The sequence below is a fragment of the Malurus melanocephalus genome, unplaced genomic scaffold (genome assembly GCF_030028575.1).
Source record: "Malurus melanocephalus ecotype Western Australia unplaced genomic scaffold, MMel_1.1 scaffold_241, whole genome shotgun sequence".
Taxonomy (NCBI): Eukaryota; Metazoa; Chordata; class Aves; order Passeriformes; family Maluridae; genus Malurus; species Malurus melanocephalus.
Genome location: NW_026623473.1, coordinates 970399 through 990477, shown reverse-complemented (window position 1 = coordinate 990477; position 20079 = coordinate 970399). Strand labels below are relative to the sequence as shown.

At 39.3% G+C, this 20079-nt stretch overlaps 1 protein-coding gene across 1 annotated transcript in view; it reads right to left on the bottom strand.

The window, feature by feature from the left end:
- ZDHHC2 (zinc finger DHHC-type palmitoyltransferase 2) overlaps nt 1-19818 on the bottom strand; it is a 34936-nt gene extending 15118 nt beyond the window's left edge. Inside the window, exons 1-6 of the mRNA XM_057375179.1 lie at nt 19604-19818; nt 9872-9898; nt 7281-7375; nt 4330-4450; nt 3323-3392; nt 1742-1774 (exon numbers count right to left, since the gene is read on the bottom strand). Coding sequence (XP_057231162.1) covers nt 1742-1774; nt 3323-3392; nt 4330-4450; nt 7281-7375; nt 9872-9898; nt 19604-19772 — 515 coding nt within the window. The 5' untranslated portion in view covers nt 19773-19818. The remainder of the gene's footprint in view (nt 1-1741; nt 1775-3322; nt 3393-4329; nt 4451-7280; nt 7376-9871; nt 9899-19603) is intronic.
- Nucleotides 19819-20079: the final 261 nt, after the last annotated feature.

Below are 20079 nucleotides of genomic sequence, written 5' to 3'. Positions count from 1 at the left end.
CAAGGGTGAGCAAGGAACTGTGAACATCTGCTCAGATTGGGAAAGAATGTGCAATACCTCTTTTTGTAGTGCATTTCAGTTACTTGGAGTACAAAAGGAACAATTCTCCATCAAGAAGCATTACACATCTTCCAATTACCTTCTCCATTTGTATTTTTATTTTTTGCACCCATTGCTTATTAAATTAAAACCAATAAGCAATGTAAATACTCTCTCAAATGGGGTATGTTTATACTGTTATATTAAGGATAGTACAAACATGTATAGGAAGCAAATGCTACTGAGAGGATAAGAGCTTTTCTAGAAATTTCTGCCCTAGTGAAATAACACTTCACTGTCCCTTAASACAAAACCTGAGTGCTGTTTATGATTTGTTATTTGACATGATGGATTTTTATTCTGAAATTGAAGCTTACATGAAGGACATTTTCATGTAAATGTCTTAAGACAGAAAAACTCAAAAAATCCCTAAGAGACCATAAAGCTTATAAGAAGTGTTTATAATACTGAATATTAATAGTCATATTGAGACTTTTCACTGATATTCTGTCAGGAATAGCCTGGCAGCTGTTTTTCTTAGAGCTTTCAACAAGGCAGCTATTAGAAGGCTGAAAAAGGAAACAAACMTTTTTGTTATGAGAAATTTGTTCCAAATTCAACAGTTTTACCTGTTTGTTTTGCTGCGAGTTAGTTCATCGTTTTTGCTTATTTTCTTTTTTTTTTTCTTTTAAGAAGCACACTACTAACACTAAACATCATCAATTTTCACATGCTGATTACCTCTACAGCAAAAAACCTCTAGCCAGCACTGGTAACTATTTCTTTGAGTTTTATCTACCATGTAGATGCAAAATAAGACCCTTAAAATCAAATTGCATTATGGCAGATGCTGTAGTCAGGACCAAAAGAAACAGAGGGAGCCCAGCATGCCTTCCTCCCCCAGGACAGAGCACACTCTGTCCTAGAATTTAATATAAGAAAGTGTCAAAACTCCTGCTTAGAACATACGTTTGTCCATCRCAGGAGAGTCTTCTTTTCATTTCAGAAGGTGAAGAATTGCCATGTACCATTCAATCCTCTAAACTTGGACCTTACTAAGCAATTGTCTTTAATTATTGCTGTGAGATACACCTGCCAAACTGACACAAAATTAATTATATATCCTGTCTATCCACTGGTTCCAAGAGCTGCTAAGAAAAGACAGGAGAACAAAACCACTGTGCAGGCTGACAGAGCAGCCAAAGGAGGGAGGGTGGGAGGGAGAAAGGAGAAAGAATGAAAGAAAACAAAGAACCCATAAAACTAAAAGTGCTAACTTGCTGCTTCCAGCAAGCCCACTCCAGCTGTCCTGGGAGCTTCAGTAAAGGCAGCCAGACACAGCTTTGCCCTTTCATTTTAAACCTAGGGTTTAAATGAAACTAAGGCACAGTAATACTCAAACTCTATGAAGAAAAGATGTAATTCTTAAAAGWAGTTCTCACTGACCAGAAGCCTACTTAATCCACACTTGTAAAAAAAATAGATTTACTTAACCCAAAGGTCYAAGAAAAAATTATATTTGAGCTTCTTTCCATGTCTCAACTAGGAAGAGAGGACATGCAATAAATAACTGCAGTAGTTCTGCAAGACCAGTAACTTCACATGTGCAACTCTGGGGATCCTGAAGCATCATCTTCATGGCAGGCTCCACAACAGTGTATTTTACCAAATCAGAACATAAGAAAACCAACAGTACACTCACCAAGGGCAGTGATGATCCATTTTCAAAATGCATCTTTAAAAAAACCCAACAGAATTCCAAGCATTGCAAAAGACAAAAGAAGAAAAGATGGTCAGAAGCACAGTTACATGTCATATTTAAATTATTTACATACATAAGAACTCCCCATATTTACTATATGTTATGTAATCTAATTAATAAATACATCTATTTAAATTCAAATAATACAGGGAACTAAAGGGGAACTGCAGATAACCCATGCTCAAAATATTTGATATGTCAAGAACTTAGTGATTTCAGAAAAATGCAATCTATAGCATTTGGTCAACTTTAGCATTTGGTCCTCATTCTGAATAGGTTTTTCAACTACTGTTTATTTTCTGGCACAGCCTCAGTAATTGGACTAACTCATTTATTATGTACTTGGACATACAATTAAACATATTTCCAAGAACATGGTCTGTTTTTATAGAAATATATGCATCTTTYTATGCATATGAATAAGTTTTTAAAGAGCTCACCCTGTAGGAAAAWTACCAAACACTTCTGCAATCAATCACCCTCCATTAATAAAATGTTCACAAGACAATCAGATATGATTGAAACAAGCAAATTTTGGCAAGGTAAGGACAAAATGAAGGTATCCTGCAAAATATGTTAACTAATTGCATTCTGCAAATGCCACTCACATTTTGTGGGATAACAAGTCACCCTTTTTCTTCACTAGAAACACACATGACTACGTTCCTATCTCAYGCTGCAACCACTGTTCCGTGCAGCACAACCAAGAGGCTCTTTCTGCCTCAAATCTTGTTTCTCTTTCAGTGCTTCTGGTGCTTTGCTGGACAAAACAGAATGTCTTCTGCACCTCACAACTGCACTGGAATGTTTGATCTGCTGAAGAGTATTTGGAACAGCCTTAAAGCTAAGAATAAATCACCCTTTGAAGAAGTGCCTTCTCTCAAAGTTAGAAATTTAAAGCACTAGGGGCAAGAGTGAAGAAACACACAGACATCCACATCTCCATAACTGGAGAAAGGTCAGGGAAAACAGCCGAAGGAAAGATTAAATTAGGAAGCAATCAGACTTCTGGAGAGTATGGATATGAATTTCCTTCTGTGTCAGACAAAGAAAAACTTAATTTYATGGTTTCAGTTAGAAATGGGAGAATGCTTGGCTGTTTCTTTCTTTAAACAAAAGTCACCTACAAGTTATCCAGTAAAAAACAGGATGTTAAGTTTATTACTTCAGGTAAGTGAAATCATGACTAGATTGAGATGGGTAGTGATGTTGATTCAGATTCTAAAAAAAAGAAGCAAATTTCTGTTTATCAGCTATTTTTGGTTACACTCTTAAGGAAAATTCTTTATTAATATTCTTCATTTTTAACCACTATGTAAATAATGTAAGACTATGTAATCCATGCAGACATCAAGGAAGTCACCAAATGAATTAGGCTAAGTCATAGACTTCCTTAGAAATAAGCAAANATCTGCCAAAATACTGAGCTTGAAAAATCTACTCATAAAAAATAAAATCTTCTCTGCTAAAGAAGAAAAATTGATTAATTCAGAAAACCACTTATTTCAAAAATATTCTTACTTGTCGCATACGGAGCAGTGATGACAACGATCTGGTTTTACAAGATGGCATCTGTCACAGTATCTGATTGCTAAAGAAAAAGGTTCCAAGATTAGATTTCAATGTACAGTTACACATTTTGATTTCTGAAGTCTGTGCAAAGGTACATACTATCAGCTCAGGCCAGCAGAACCCCCAGGAAAGCATTTCAGCAGGATCAGAAGCAGCTCCAAATGCTGAAGCATTCTTTAACTACTTGCAATGATGAATCTATCAAAGTGAACCCAAAGAGCYCAGTTTTTGCAATCTCTGCTAATCATACTAATCAGGGCTTTTTTCCCAAACCCTTCAGCTCTGTGAAATAACCAATCAACCAACAAAACCCACAAAACCCTCACTAGACTGGAAAAACTTTAAAGACTGTTCAACAATATAGCTATTTTAAGCCATTATTCTAACAGGTTTAATTTGCTATATGAGATTATCTCTTGGATTTGCTTAGCTAGCCAGCATTCACAAACCRACAATATGAGTAGGGTCAGATTAACTCTTAGTTTGGAGGAGCTTTTGTTCTTGCAACTGAACAACCAATGAGTAAAATAGTAACAATTTCTTATTGTGATCTATATAGCTATAAATGAGATGCAGACAGTGATTCTGTTTTTATTATTTTTTTAACCTATGATAAAAGAAATCTATGCAGTTAAAGACTACTACAAACTCTTCTGCAGCTTGTTAGTATTGCAAGCTATTGGTTAATATCATTTTGAAAACAACTAGCAAGGCATTGTCAACCCACTTTAAAATCCTAAATTGTATGCTGCGATTTACTTCCCAACAATCTTTATGCTCCAAATAAACGTAGTCACACAAAGATAAATTAAGGTTAAGTTCTTGGGTCACTTTGTCATTTTATGAAGTATTAAAAACGCTTCTTCCCTTCAATCCAAACCCTTGAAAACTTTTTTAAATTAGTTTAGGCAGTACATCAAGACACCTGCCTTTGTAGTCTCCTGAACACTATTTACCTCCAGACATCGTCCGTGTATAGATGGGAAGATCCTTGGCTGCCCTTCTTAAGACTTCTTGTTGGGATTCACCTCTAGGTTCCCTCTCTAGGGACTCCTTGTCTGAATATGATAGATGAAACTGGAATAATTTTTAACAATTAAGAAATATTAGCAAATTCCAGGTTAGATATGCAACTGTAGATGTCTAAAGAGAAACAAATATTCATTATATAAAGATGGATTAGCAACATGTACAAGGTCTTACAGAAAATAACTCAGAGTTCCCACAACAACTAATTTTCTTTATGGCAACTGAAGGCAAAATTAAAAATACATCTACTTGGTATTGATGCAATGCTGAATGCTTCCAGAAGTATTAACCAACATTCTTCAAGAGATGGATAAAAAGCTTATCATTCCCCTGAAAGGTCAGTTAATTTACTTCTGTAGTGCCAAGTATTAACTAGTGAATWTAATCTAGCCATGTCAGTGTTTAACTGAAAGAAAATACATGACCAGTAATAGCAGAAAAGACAACTTTATTTCCGGTGCCTGGCATTTTCCCTTTTATTCTTTGTCACTGCTGTTCTCTTCATGCAGGTGTCAGGATGAGTTTTTACTTYAGAGATTGGCTGAGAGAAGGAAGAGATGAGTGTCCTGTTTGGCAAAATAACCATATCTGAAATATCTTCCTGAATAAAATGCCAGCTTCTATCACTGCCCAAAACAATGACAAACATGGCTCTAGCAAGTGCTGAAAAGGTAAAAATTACTGAAAGAGGGCATAGTATACATGAAGTAGTACAAATTTCTTAAACTCTGAAACACAGCAACACTGCCAGTTTTGTCACTGTAGCTTCTGGAAATAGGCAGAAGTCTTTGGTATTTCCAGCAGAAAAAGAGGATATAAAATCCCCTTTGAAAAGCAGCCCAGGATTTTGAYAGGAAGAGCTCTCTCTAACCTGTGCTAGAAACAGAAGCCCACTGCACAGTGTTTAYGTTTACAAGAAGGCTAGTCATTACAAGCATGTTAGTCTTTTTCCTAAAAGAAAGTGATGCATGTAAAACAAAGAAAGCAGACAGAAACATACAGTTATGAGCCTATTCTCATAGAGAAGGCACCATTCCACCCTTCCTGACAAAACTCACCATCTTCCAGCTGAAGCTGGAGATCCACTGTTTCACCTGAGTTTCTCAGGTCACCATTTTTTCTTTCCCTTGCAAGGGAACCAACACCTGAGTTAATCATGTTGGGATAAGTATGATTTCTCACTGCAGACACTTAGTTTGGACGACYGTTTTATTTTTAATGTTCCTCAGAATAGTCCTGCATCTAAAACCTTCTTGCCTGGGAAACCATTTTCCAATCCCATCTTCATGTACTGCTTGAATAAAGCTGGTATACACAAGTACAGAATGGCACACACTAGTCCCTCAAAACCTACTTAACATGTAAAAGTTTGAAATAATCAAAAAGAAAGCTATGTGCTTTGCACCAGCTGCAGTATTCATGAAAACAAAATGCAAAAGCTTTATCTGGTTTTCAGTCTTCAAATGAGTATTTGCTAGTTCAGTTCACTTGAAAATACGTCTTTTCTATTTACAGACTTCATCCTAGAAAATGGAAGCCAAGCAGTAATTTAACATTATAAAATACCCTAATTAAATGTTTAAGTGCTCTTCTAGTAGAATAGGAAAAATACATGGAACAACAAAGATGTCACTTGCTGCCAGTAATACTGTGTAAATTCAAAGAACACAGGAACACCACACATTGGTTTCTATTACTCAGCTTCAATACTCTTCCTATCCCATTTGAAGTTCCCCAGTAGCATTGTATGAGGGCATTGAGATCTTACTATAATCAGCAGGATTTGTCAAAATGCTTTTATTGGCATCAGCCCAGTGATTTGAAAACCCTTCTAATTACCACTACAGTCACCATATACATGCACACATTTTGCTATGYAATTACCAAATGAAATAGGTTTTTAATTTAGTTTGCTCCTCCCCACYCCAGGTTGTGGCAAAGACTGTAAAGTGAACTTTAGTGAAGAGGGCAATTAGTYTGAATTATCTGCTTGCTTTCACGATTCCATATCTTAGCGGTGAATGAAACTATTCGGAAAAGAACCTCCACACAACAGACAGTAGAAATCACAAGCTATTCATTTCAGGTTGACATGGTACTTAGAGCAGCTGGAGTTGAGTCCATGCCAAAGTCGGTGTTTGCTCTGTGGGGATTTCAAACTACAGAGCAGCCACARCATGATTCTATTGACCTCAGAGGTTGTGTGACACAGCACCTCCTGAGGACATGGGGATTTCTGTGTGAAGACAGCATGGAAGAGGCCAAAACGTTGTGCTAGGTCTAAAAAGGTGCACAGGCAGAATTTCCACCAGCCATTGAAGGGAAACCTCCGCAGACCTCTTTTTCCACGTGGCTGTTCTTTACCAGCTCCCTTCCTGCTCAGCCAGCTGTGGCTTCCCAGCACCAGCTTACCTCATGTGCATTCYCACSACACAAAAAAGTTCCTTCATCCCAWAACAGATGGGGAAGAAACTTYAATTCAGAGGACAACAGACAGATGCTGACAGGAGATATAAGTCTTAAACATAGGGAAATAAATTTTTGCCCATATAAAAGTCTGATATTCCCATGCAAAGATTTAGGGTGCTAGTTCAAATAACTTGTATTTTTCAAGTGGACAGGATTTTTTCTTCTACCATAAATATCTCATTTTAAAATATCTATTTAAAAAATCCTTTAAAACAGAGAAAGTGTGGGTTTGTTTTTTTTGTCTTTGTCACTACACTGCAATCTGACTGCTACTAAGAAGCTGTAACTGCCATCAGTGTTTTCCTACACAGTGTAAAACCACATGAGATCAGAGACTAAGTTATTCAAACACTACAAAATCAGGCATTTGGCTAGGCTATTTCATAAACAAAAGTGAAGTTTATCTTACTTCTTTTGAAGGATTCATTGGTAGCGTAAAGATTGTTTTCCAGTATGACCAGACGAACAGCATGAAAAATATGTGGTAAGCAACCAGGCACACAACTAAAATGAAAAGGGAACAGAATTAATACAAACAGTGATATTGTAGTACTTGCAAACAGTGCCTGTAGGCATCACAGAGAATTCTCCAATAGATGTAAATGCAGAGGCTCTGTAAAGGCTTTGCAACAAAAATACTGCACTGCAACTTCRCATAAGACAAATACAAACTGTGTGGGGAAAGTCGTGATACAGTCTACACAGATTACAGAAGTTTGAGGAAGATKGTTAATAGCCTATTAGAGTCCCATCATTATTTAGCAAGCAGTCTCCCTCACACATTTGTTAAATCCTAACTGATGCATCTCGGCCTTTTATGTTTAAACAATAAACTAGCCTTGCAAACCCCCACCTTGCCTCCCCCRAGCAAAAGCCCCAACCCTCCAAAGGACGTAAAGGTTTCTAAACAATCAGAGGTGTGAGGGGAGTCTTGGGGTGAATATGCACTTGGTACCCGGGCAGTAACCATATTCAGTTAATTTGTTTTYCTAGATTTTAGGATGGAGGACAGTTGGGTGGTTTTTAAAACCTGCAGGCCCTTTAAATTCAAATGTTCACTCACTACTTTATATTCTTCACAGACAGTCAACATTTGTTCTTATGTTTTTTAATAGATAACAGTCAACATTTGCCAGGCTGAGTTGTTTTACTGGAATACAGAAGGCAACAGTAACTTTTCCAAAAGTTTGCCATGGATTGACAGGTATTTCCATTTAAAAGGTCTCACTCTAGTAAGCAATTCACTACGGTAAATAGCAAATCATAAACTCATATCCTCTGATTAACTTACTTCAATGACAAGAAGAGTATTCTTCTACAAATTCCTAAGATCATCAAAAAGGTCAGAATGGGAAACCTGTGTACTTTCAGTACACAATCCGAAATATTGGCCATGTATGGTTAGCTTGTGGGATCTTTTTATATATAATTTTATTCAGTGCTAGAGAATTCTTTAAAACTGATAAAGTATTACGGTGCTTATAAATGCAGGAACAGTTGTCCAGTATGTTCTTACTCTCTGTGATTTTGCCTCAAAAGTAACACTGAATAAATACTTTTGGTCTTGAAGTTTGTTTATTCAAAAAGCAGCAACATTGTAAATATTTACTCTGAGTCACTAAGCAGTTAAAAATAATAAACAAAAGCTAATAGAATCTGAGGAGCAACTCTGTACAAAGCTTTTGGAATGATGGGGCAAAGAGTCATTTGCCATGTCTATAAACTGAAAGAAAAATCTCATCAGCATAAATGATAGAACTGGACTCCACACAAAGCACAGYGCACTAAATGACCATCCAGTTATTGCACAAAGCATCTGGACAGGAACAGTCCACACTTTTATCGGAAAACTTCTATCACCTCTAAAAAAAACCGTTTTACTCAAAATCAGGATTTTTTTAAACAACATTACATTCATGGCATATAGTGAGGGCACAGTAGGACAAGTTACCTCATTCTGTTGAGTACATGATGCACTTACTGATCTGCACAAGTATTTTATTGTTGTGAAAAAAAAACCCCACAGTAACTGATCGACACTAAAATTGTTCATATATTAAAAAAAAAAAAAAAATAGCCTAATGTCAAAAGACGTTATCCAAAGATTACCCTTTGACGTCTGAACAAGAAGCTGAAGCCCAGCAAGGTTTTGAGTGAATATAAGGAAATTTAATGATCCCCAATGCAATTGCTGATAATCCTGAGTTTTCTGTGAGCAATGCCTAGCAGCTCTCTTTTGTCCCCTCCCACACAGTGTGGAGCAGCAAGAACCTGAAATTCAAAGCCTGCAGATATATGTGGAATGAGATCACTGAACTGAAAAAGTTTTTCAAGCAAATGTTTCTCAATTGACAAACATGTTTTCTAAGTGAGGAAGTTGCCAATGACTTAGAAAAATCTGCTGGAATTATACAAACATAAAAAGCTCTTCCTCCAAAAGCTCTGCAGCCCCACACTTTACACTTCCATGTTGTGCCACAGTATTAAAATAGGATCTGGAAAAACAATCTAAACAGCTACAGCCTCAGGGTAGGAACTGTAGCGACTCCTAACTAGCCAGCTTTATTATATTCTGATGAGGCTACATATCTGAAGGATTCTGTTTCTTTAAATATATTAAAAAGAAAATGCAAAAAAAAATCACCTCCCATTTAAGTGTGTTGAATCTGCACAAACACGCTGCTCATCTCTAGAAGTCCTGCTTTTACAAGAGCTTTCCGTATTATGAATAATTTTTTTTTACCCAGAATATAAGGGTTGTTTTARTTGACACATCAGAAAGCCAGTGTGAAGAGTAAAAAATTCTATTTTTTCTCATCTCTATTTGTAATGGCTAAAGCAATATTCAGGAATAGTAAGATAATGAAAGGAGCAAAGGAACAAAAAAAAACCAAACCCAAATCTAACTGCTTTAAGTAAATGTTTCTTAATTCTACTATTAAACCAGTATTGTACTCTGATACATGAATTACAYCTATAAATAACTAATAAAAATCTTACCTTTTTCTCCAATATTTGTCATTGTCACTGAAAAAAAAAGAAAAAAGGAAATGATGAAAATGATGGTTAAATAGCAAATGATATAACTCAGTATTTAAACCTTTCTTTTCAACCAAACATGGGAGAGTAATTATAAAACAATACACGTTAATTGTCATGCATTATCAAGATTTTATGCTGTGTACATTCATCACAAGAATAGGTACACAATATCAATTGCTTATAAGGTTTTTGGCTCCTCTTCCCAGGCTCATTTCCTGAGAACTAGGACCTCCATGTGAAGCTGCCAAAATTTAATCCAAGAAAAGCCATCTCTGAAGAGCAGTTATTTCCTTTAACTGTGGTTGTACAGGTTTCACTCTTTATTTATGTTCTGTTCTTGAAGGGGAAATATCAGACTCCAGAACTGGTTTTGCCAGCAATACTTGTGATACCTTAGACCTCCAAAGCATAAAAGCTGAAAGTAGACAAAAGTTTCATTTCCTTTACAAAATTGCCCATGGATTACAAGATTTGGAGATAGTAATAGAGTGAGAAAGGGTGAGTGTGTCAGGCATGGAGGGGAGCACACAGGTATCACATATCACAGATTTTTCCACTCTTGGTCACATTATTTAAAAGTAACCCACAGATCCCACAACAGGTATCTCAAGAGAGATCAGAGACTCCCAAGTGATCAAAACATCTTTTCACCCAAACCTCTGCACCACACATTTATCCATCCCAGTTAAGCAGTCTACAAGCTGTAATACAGTGGTGCCTACAACAGGACAGCATATACACAGAAATGGCATCATCCACTCTTGTTTTCCTAATAAAAATGATTGCACAAGGCTGGTCTTCAAGCAGCAGGCACGAGGCAACCCCTATGGAAAGGCCAAACAGCCATGCCATCTGACTGATGGATTAAACTTCGGCATGGTTATTGAATTAAAGTCAGTGTTTGAATACATTTTGCACGTTGCAAGGGTGAACCGTGGGACTGGGGCTGCCCAACTCCTTCACTAATGCTCTGGAAGAGTGAACACTCATCAAGTTTGCAGATGGCACCACCCTGGGGACAGCAGCTSCTGTGTGCAGGACTGGCATCCAGAGGGACCCAGACAGGCTGGAGAATGAGTCCTGGAGGCTTTGGGGAGCTGAGCTCTTCATACTGGCGCAGGGTGGATGACAAGAGCCAGGACAAGAGCCAGCAGGTCTAAGTGAAAATGARAGGATCACATTTGATGCAAGCAAAAACGTTTCCATCCTGAGAACAGTCCACCAGTGGAGGAAGCTCTCCAGACATGTTGCACAGCCTCCATCAATGAAATTGAAGACTCAAGCCGAAAACACCCCAAAAAACCTGRTGTGACCTCACACCTAGCCCTGCCTTGATTAGGAGGTTGGACTAGATGAGCTGAGATCCTCTCAAACATGAATTATTTCAAACCTCTGTAATAACAAAATAGCTCAACTAAAATGGAGATTTGACTATAGTCCTAACAAAACAAGCATCTACCTTACCTGAGGGAAAACAGTAAGCAACTGTGTTCATAAAGCTCATTAAAAAAATCAGACACCACAAAAGCTGCATAAACCACGATAAAGTAAACTCTATTCTGCCCTCAGTTTTCTGAAATCTTTAGAATTTAATAAGCTAAACATCCATCTAGACAATGGCTAGAGTGAAGGTGAGAGAGCATGTATACACATTTGACTCTGTGGAGCAGAGAAGCTCCCCTACAATAATGCACAAGAAATGTAAAATTGTAGGTAACAGTCATCCACCAGATGATTGTTTACAAAAGGGATCTTCAGAGCTGATGTGGAATTTAAAAGTGCTGGAGTTCTCAGATTAAGACAAATGAGCCACTATTCAAATTCTGATTTTCTTTCTCCACTTGGCATGGTCAGCAAAGTGTGTAGAAATTTTGCCAGTCTTCTTGGAATAACTACTCTCTGCTAATTAAAAAGMCACAGCCAAGCATATATTGCAGAATCACCAGTTTCAAAATAAAATCTACTTTATCAGTTTTCACAATGATTTGTGGTATTTTTCTCTCCTTACAAGAGAATAGCATAGAGCATTGCTGTAAAAGCAACTGTAATATTTTTTTTACCCCTTATCTTTGGATAAAAAAGTATTAATTTGTCTGAGACTTCTAAATTTTCTATAATGCCTATAAGTAACGGACAGATTAACCCAAATTTAATAATTTCTACCAGATAGCAAACCTACAGCTTTTCAAAATTTCTGTCCACCTCCAGAAGGAAATGCACTCTTCAGAGTCTACATTGCTCACAGGACTGTCTTCTCAGCTTTTGCAGAATCCGGCTTGGAATCCAAATGCTCCCGACAGTCAGGACCACAGCAGCTAAACCACAAGTTCCCAGACTTGTCCAGTTAATCCCAGAAGGGTGAGAACATGTTTTTTTTTGTTTATTTGAATATATATCTTGTGATTTTAATTTCTTTTACCACYGAATATAAACCAAAAGTTATTTCATACACTCCTGGGTTGCAACCACTGCAGGAGACCAAGGCAGAGGAGGCAAGGCTGAAAGGAGATGCCAGTACCTTCAATTTTACCACCATTTTTCTCCACACTTGTGGCAACTRGTGTTTACAAGGAGACTGGCTGTGGTGCCCAGCAAGCATTCCCACCCACAGTGACACAAAGGAACCTCCAGGATATCCAATCACCTGCATGAAGTACCTGCCCTCTGCTCATGCCTTTTTAAATCTCCTCTGGCAAAGGCTCCCTGGAGGAGGTGTAGTCTGTGGGGAACTCATGGGACAAGCATCTGCAATACCACAGCACCAGAAAGGAAAGAAGGCATTGGGTTTTTTTTGCTTGTTTATGTTTGTTTGCTTTTTTTTTTTTTTTGGTGGGGGGGAGAAGGGCAGTTTGTTTTGCACAAATGTGGCAGAATTGACCAGCAGCAGAAAAAAAAAAAAAGGGTCTTACGAATCAAACTCTTAATCTTCTTTTTAAGATTTTAATTTTCTGTATTTCTATAGTTTGTTGAATGGCCACTATACAAAGTCTTCGTATTTACCCTAATATCACACTAAAATCACGTTATTTAAGAGCATGGAAAATGTAAAAACCCTCTTATTTTGGATTTGATCAAAGAAATGTTTGCTGTTTTCCCTGCCTTCTGAATAGCACACAATATGGTTACTTAAACAAAATTTTCTATTTTTCAGTAGATTCAGTGATACAAATTCACTATATTACTCAATGGTATTTTATCATATAGCCTTCTCTAAATCATTTATATCAGTATTTCTGGCAATTTTCTCATTTCCCTATTTCAAGGGGTTACACTCACTGTGGTGAAAAGTAGGTCAGACTGTGCATTCTGTCATTAATAAATATCAGCTGAAATGCTGCAAATGCACTCACTGATAGTCAAATAGCATAGAAATAATAAGGGTAAAAAGCATTTATGTCTATGATGACTAAAATAAACACAAAGGAYAGAGCAATCCCAACTGCTAAGCAATTTCTGGGAGAAAACAAAGTAAATCCCTTAGGGACCAAAATGGAATGATACTCCTGTATATTCAGAGATGGAAACAATTATAAAACCATGACCTGTCTTCAGGAAATCATTAAAAAGTTACAGCTTGGTTTGCATGAGATACTGGAGGGGCCAGTTTCATTAAGAATCACCCTTGCAGTGCTCAMGCATCAGGATGCCATTGACAGTTCAGCACTAGCAGATTGTCACATCATTAGAACCTCACTGCTTTGTTACACAGCTTGCAGATGGTGCTCATCGGAATTAGGGACCGGGCTGGGACACACGCAGGATTTCAATCAGTGTGGATGCCAATTTGCCCAGCCAGAATCACTGCTTCCTGCTTGCCCCAAGCAGCCAGAAACAGGAACAGCACAGTCAAAAGTCAATGCCACCAAGCAGCCTGAGCTTGCAGGAAACAAGTGCAAAGATGACTGAAAGCTGTGKTTAAAAAGATTGTAAAAAGTCTAGGATGCTTTCCATCACCAAATTAGTTTGYCAGGAAGAGAAGTCACATCACTAAGCACCTTGCATGCTGGGTGAGACCAAGTGGCTTTCCCCCTTCTTCAACTGCCACTCATTTTCTCTAGAAATCTTTATTCTCACTCACCCATGTAAAAACTAGGTAGACATCCATCTCCACATGGTTAGAGACATGGTAGGASACATTGCTATCACAAACCCCAACAGACTTTGAAAGATAAAATTCATATAAAAAATGTGCATTGGTTTTTTAATGTTAAATTTTGCTTGACTTCTATACCCAAAGTAAACGTTTCTGAACTGTAACTGTAATGGTTAGACTTAAAAATAAGAAAAAAAAAAAAAGAAAATGGGAGGGAGTAATTAAATTTTTAAACCTGTGATGAAAGTGGATATACAAAATTTTGCCTTCATATTTTATGTACATTTTTAAAATATTTAAATCTTTGGAATGGGAAAACAAGATATATCTGATTCAGAGACTCTGCAGCCACATCTATAAATAGCTGGYTCTTTCAAACTTTTATGAAGTTTAACATCTTGGATCTGATTCCCAAAACTAAGTACATATTTTATGTTTATAGCGTATTTGGAGCTGTAAAACACTGATCTATAGACACAGTTTAACTCAGCTCTGTGCACACATAAAAGTGTTTTATAGTTGTGACAAGTGTTCTGTCATTGCCTGCAATAGTCCTTTAGTAAAAATATCAGTGCTTGCAATAAAATCCTACCTCTCTGCCAGACAGAGCAGTGATTTGCACTGATTCAGAGTGACAAGGTGCCACCAGTGCTTTGCTTMAGAACAAAAGTAATGGAAATATTTCTGGGATATTTGAGGCTGCCATAGGTAGTCATTGATAACCCATACATTTCCATTTGATGGTATTTGCAAATGTTTCACAAATTCATTTTAACCCCRTGCCCACCCCGCTGCATCACTGCCCACTGCCCAGCAGCAAGCAGCTGTTTGGTACYTTTGTAGGTACCACACTGCTTTTGTATAAGGTATGACCAAGATTTAACTTAGTCTTTCTTCTTTACAAACTTCCTCTTTACCTTCCAAGTCACAAGGACTGACTGAAGAATGAAAAMTACTTCTACCAAAGCTGCAGAGCCAGACACTTTCCAGCAAACAAAAAATACACYCTGCTAAGAACATCTCTTAAAGTTATGTATTGAGCAATATCAAATCATTACCTAAAAACATAACATTTTCTAATAATTGTATCTTTACCACAGACTGCATGTTTTCAACTTCAAGTCATGGTTTATATTTCAAGGCAGAAACCTACAGGTAATAAACTGGGAGAGATAACCAGCCATGCTTGCCATAGAATGTAATTCTGTTTCAGAATTCTAGAATGGGAGAATTTCTCTGAAAGGCTGAGAAAGCATTTGACTGAAATTTGGGAAATAGGAGCACTGCTGGCTATAACACAGAAGCCAATTCTACTTCACCCACCAGTTTTGAAATTTCTCCTGAAGTAACCACAGATCTCAGAAGGGAGCGGGGGGGGGAAGCAGTATTTCCAAAATATGGAATAGAAATGCAAACATAGACTGACCAAAGTATTTTTGTACCTTAGCAGCCAAGTGCAGACAGGATATTTAACCGGCTTTTGACAATACCTAACCGCAATGTTAGAATGTACTTGTATTTCTATAGACAAATGTAAACTCTAGATAGTTACAAGACATAAATTGTGAGTACCATAAATCCTTTAATCCATCTGGAGAACATACTAAGCAAAGGGTTTGAATCCAGCTGAGCAAATCCTGAGTCTAGCTTTTTTTTTTTTTTTTTTTTTTTTTTTTTTTTTTTTTTTTTTTTTTTTTTTTTTTTTTTTTTTTTTTTTTTTTTTTTTTTTTTTTTTTTTTTTTTTTTTTTTTNTTTTTTTTTTTTTTTTTTTTTTTTTTTTTTTTTTTTCCTCACCCTATCAGCTTCTATCTCCATATTTTTTTTTTTTTTGTTTTCCTCACCCTATCAGCTTCTATCTCCATATTATCTGCCACTTCTGATTCCCAGATGACACTGTGCCAAGTCTACAGGGCATGTATTAATCCTGCCTCTAAACTGTGATGAATTAAGCAGCTTTATATCCAGTGATAATTCCATTCCACTGATGGTTCACAGGGTCAAAAACCTCAATTCAGCACTAATCAACTTGATCCTCCAGCAAAAATCTTTCATGATCATTAACATCTTTAGCAGCTGGATATCACTTTATGTTTTCTGTTCCATTCTGAAGGTAGTTGTGGACAGACACCAGTCACATACTCTACACTAAAAACAAAGATGTCACTTATGAGCATTCCTAACAGCACTGTGAATGTCTTCTTCTATCCTCTCTTCAGCTGTGCAGAAGTAATTTATTCTTTTCCAAATCAGGCAAATCACTCACCAGGTGGCAATATTTCCTCCCTTTCCCTTCTCTGAAGCAGTCACAAAATGCTTATTGCTCGTTTGTTCCACAGCAAGTCTATTTTCCTTCTTCAAAATTACAAATTCAAGCTGTATTTTCTGACAGGATTCCCTGAGGAAGAGCATTATCCTTAGAATTAAAATTAGTGCCACATAAAAATGGATCAAAACTGAACATATACATCCACTTTTTATGGCATACAGGATATCTACAGGATAGCCCTTTCATCAGCTAAGCTGCTATTTTTATAAAAAAAATCTGTCACAACACTGTCAAATTTTTACATCTTCCTTTTTATATGCACCTCCAAATCATGAACTGGTAGGAAAACAAAAGGATGTCAGTGTCTGCATTTGTCAAGAACATTTATGACAAACAGCTTTCAGAAACTGCAACTACTGATTCTGCCTTCCCCAAAACATGGAGTGCATAACTCCTCCAAGTCTCTTATGGTTCTACTAACCTGAATTACAAATGTATCTGAGAAGGGAAATGTAAGAACATTTTTTTCTTTGTATATGAAGTATGCAAAGATTTTAATAAATACTGAATTTTCATTTTCAGGTTTTCATAAACACTGAATCTAATGTGTATTTTCTGAGTATAGATACATGGATACAGGTGCTGGGGTAAAGTATTTCATTTGCACTTCATGTTACTCTTGTTCCATGTACCCTAGGTTGAAATTTCAGTAGCTTGAGCTATCAAAGTTCACTGCACTCACTGTGCATCTCCTCTATTTCCCCATCTTTTTTAGAGAAAGAGCAACAAATCTCTATCTCTTGGTTTCTCACAAACACACTCAAAAATTTTTAAGGGAAGGAATACTTAAAGGCCCAATAATTTTAAACAGAGGAAGCTATTCAGGGTGAAAAAGGAAGTACTACTGCTAGACAGGGAATGAATGGAATTGCAAACACTTGTAATGATGAAATTGCAGAAAAAAACCCCACAAAACTGCAGATGAAAAAAAAAAAAAAAAAAAACAAAACAAACTCCCCTCTCAAAAAAAAAAAAAAAAAAATAAACCCCAGCAAAACCCCCCTAAACCCATTCAAAATACTACATTTGAAACACTTTCTCATTAAAAAAGCTCAAGTAGACCACTTACATTACAACGGTGCAAAGTCCTTGCTAAGTCCTATTGCACAACGGTTAACACTGTTCCCTGTCTGCTGTCAGCCTCAGTGACAGAAAGCTGCAGAGAAAAACCCCAGCTATATACACCCTCTTTAGCACTCAGTGCTGCAGRAATAAAAGATGAACTGAATAGACAGGCTGGCTTCAAAGCACTGAAATGCTTACAGTCTATTTCTGCCGTTGGCTTTCGTTCCCAGAGTTGTTAGTTATTCCTTCTGTTGTTTACACTAAATATTCATTAGTAAGACAAGACATAAGTTTATTTTATTTTAATATGCCAAAAATGAGGGAAAACATCCAGATATGGATAAAAGATGGGATTAGTGGAGGTCGTGGATGACTATTTTGTTGAATTAAAAACTGGTGAGCCAGCTCCCACTCGAAGGTGTGGGGGTGGGTGGGAAACAAACAAACAAATAAACAACAAAAAAATCAGTCTTGTCCATAGAAAGGAATTCAGTAAAAGGTGTTTTAACTGAGCCCCAGGATTTCACTTCCTCCCCCTGCCATTGCAGGCCTTTAGCCTTGATGGGTTCTCATGGAATTAGTGAACCATAGTTTACAGTTTGAAGCATGCCATTTCCTTAAGAGGTACCTGCTTTCAGGTAAACTCAACCCCAGCCTTCTTCTGCTACACACTTACGCAGAATAAAAAACACAGCAGATCACTGGAACAGCAGTGCCCAAAACAAGCCTACCATGCCTACCATGGGGCTGCATACATTAGGACATTCACTACAGAGTGGCTTTTCCCTGGAACATCCTTGCCCTCCTTGTGTCAGCTTACAGCTCTCCTTTCCAGGCTTGCCCAGTGAACTCCCAGAACCCTGCAGACAATTCACTTCCTTGTGCTGGAGTTAGACACTTCATTCCTCCTAAGAGGGTACAGCAACTTTATTGAAGGGTGATGTTTTAAACGAACAGACCTGAATTCTGTTAGTGAAGAAAAAAAAATGCAAAAAGCCTAATCTCCAATATAGGAAYGACACCTATTTTGATACTTCCCCCAGGAAACAGAGGTTCTAGGACTGGCAATCACTTTGTTYTTAATCCCTCAACTGCTCAGCCAAGCACCTGTAGGACAAAAATCCTGTAAGTTTTTTATACACCATTAAAAAAAAAAATCAGAAATTAGGTGCTAGGCTGCTGAGATTTTTCAACATGAACAGCTGAAGACTGAGTACAGCCAACTTGTATTCCTGTGTGCCATTATCATGACAATGTTACTGAAACATCAGTATGCCACACAATAGCCTCCAAAATTCAGATTGAATGGTTTCCACAAGATACATTGTATCAGAAACCAAAACCAGAAAAAAACCCTCCAAACCAAGGGAAGCTGGTGCGCTGGTTATTTCTGGCTCGGCTACTCCAATTCACACAAATACTCGTACCACCCCCAGTCTCCAATATGTAACCCATGATCCGCCTGACGCTAAGGGTCAGGCACCAAGGTATGCGGTCAGGATGATTTCCGAACGTAATGCAGGATGCCGAAGACAAGGAAGGGATCAAGAAGTTGTGACAGCCGGGCATTTTCTAGACCACTGAAGAGTGGCACAGGGAGATTCGCGGATTTCCTGTTCCCTATTCCTGCTTCCACCACGGCTGACAAATGGCTCTGTACATGTGTGTGCACATGTGTGTGTGCACATGTATGTGTGCACATGTATGTCTGCACGTGTATGTGTGCACATGTGTGTGTGCACATGTGTGTGCTCGCCGAAGGGACGGCGAACTCTGCTCAGCCACCTGCACAGTCAGTCCCGCTTCCCGTGTCCGGGGCTGGGACCGGCCACACTGCGCACTCTACGGAGGGAAACTCACGCCTGTGAAAAGCCCCGCACCACCGGCTCCCTCCTCCCGTGGAAGTGGAAGCCAGGGACGCGGGGGAAAGCCGGCAGCGGGGATGCCCCTCGCCCGCCGATGGGGCCGGAGCGAGCCGGGGTCCGGTCCAGCCCAGCCCATCCCATCCCATCCCCGGCTCCGCTCCGGGCGTGGCGGCGGCGGCAGCAGCAGCAGCAGCAGCAGCCGGGGGCGGCCCCGGCGCCGACAAACAGAGGCTGCCGCCCATGCCCGTGCCCGTGCCCGTCCCGCCCGGATGCGCTCCCCCGGCAGGGCGGCGTCGCCCACCCGCGTCCCGCCCGCCCCCCGCCGCCGCGGCGGCACTCACGCAGGCAGAGCTGGGTGACATAGGCGTAGTAGGACCAGCAGAGGATGCTGGAGATGAAGAGCACCGGCACCCAGTAGAGCAGCCGCTGGCAGCGCCGCCGCACGCCGCCCCAAGCTCCCGGAGCCCCGGCTGCCGGCGGCGGCGGTGCCGCCATCTTCCCGCACCGCATCCCGGCCGCTCGCTCCGGGGGCCCGGGCCCGGGCAGCGCTCCCCGCCGGAGCCCGCCCCGGCCCCTCCCTCCCGGCACGGCAGCTCCTCCCAGCGCCCGCCCGCCGCTCCCCCCTCGGGCAGGGCAGGGCAGCGGGGGAAGAGCCGCCCCGGAGCCCACAGCGTCCCCTCGGCTCCGGCTGGCTCCGGCGGGTCGGGGGGCGCGGCCGCCACGCTGGGGGCCGGGCAGCGGAGCGGGTGCGGGGTGCGGCCCCTGCTTCTGCTCTTGCTCCTGCCCCTGCTCTTGCTCCTGCTCCTGCCCCTGCTCC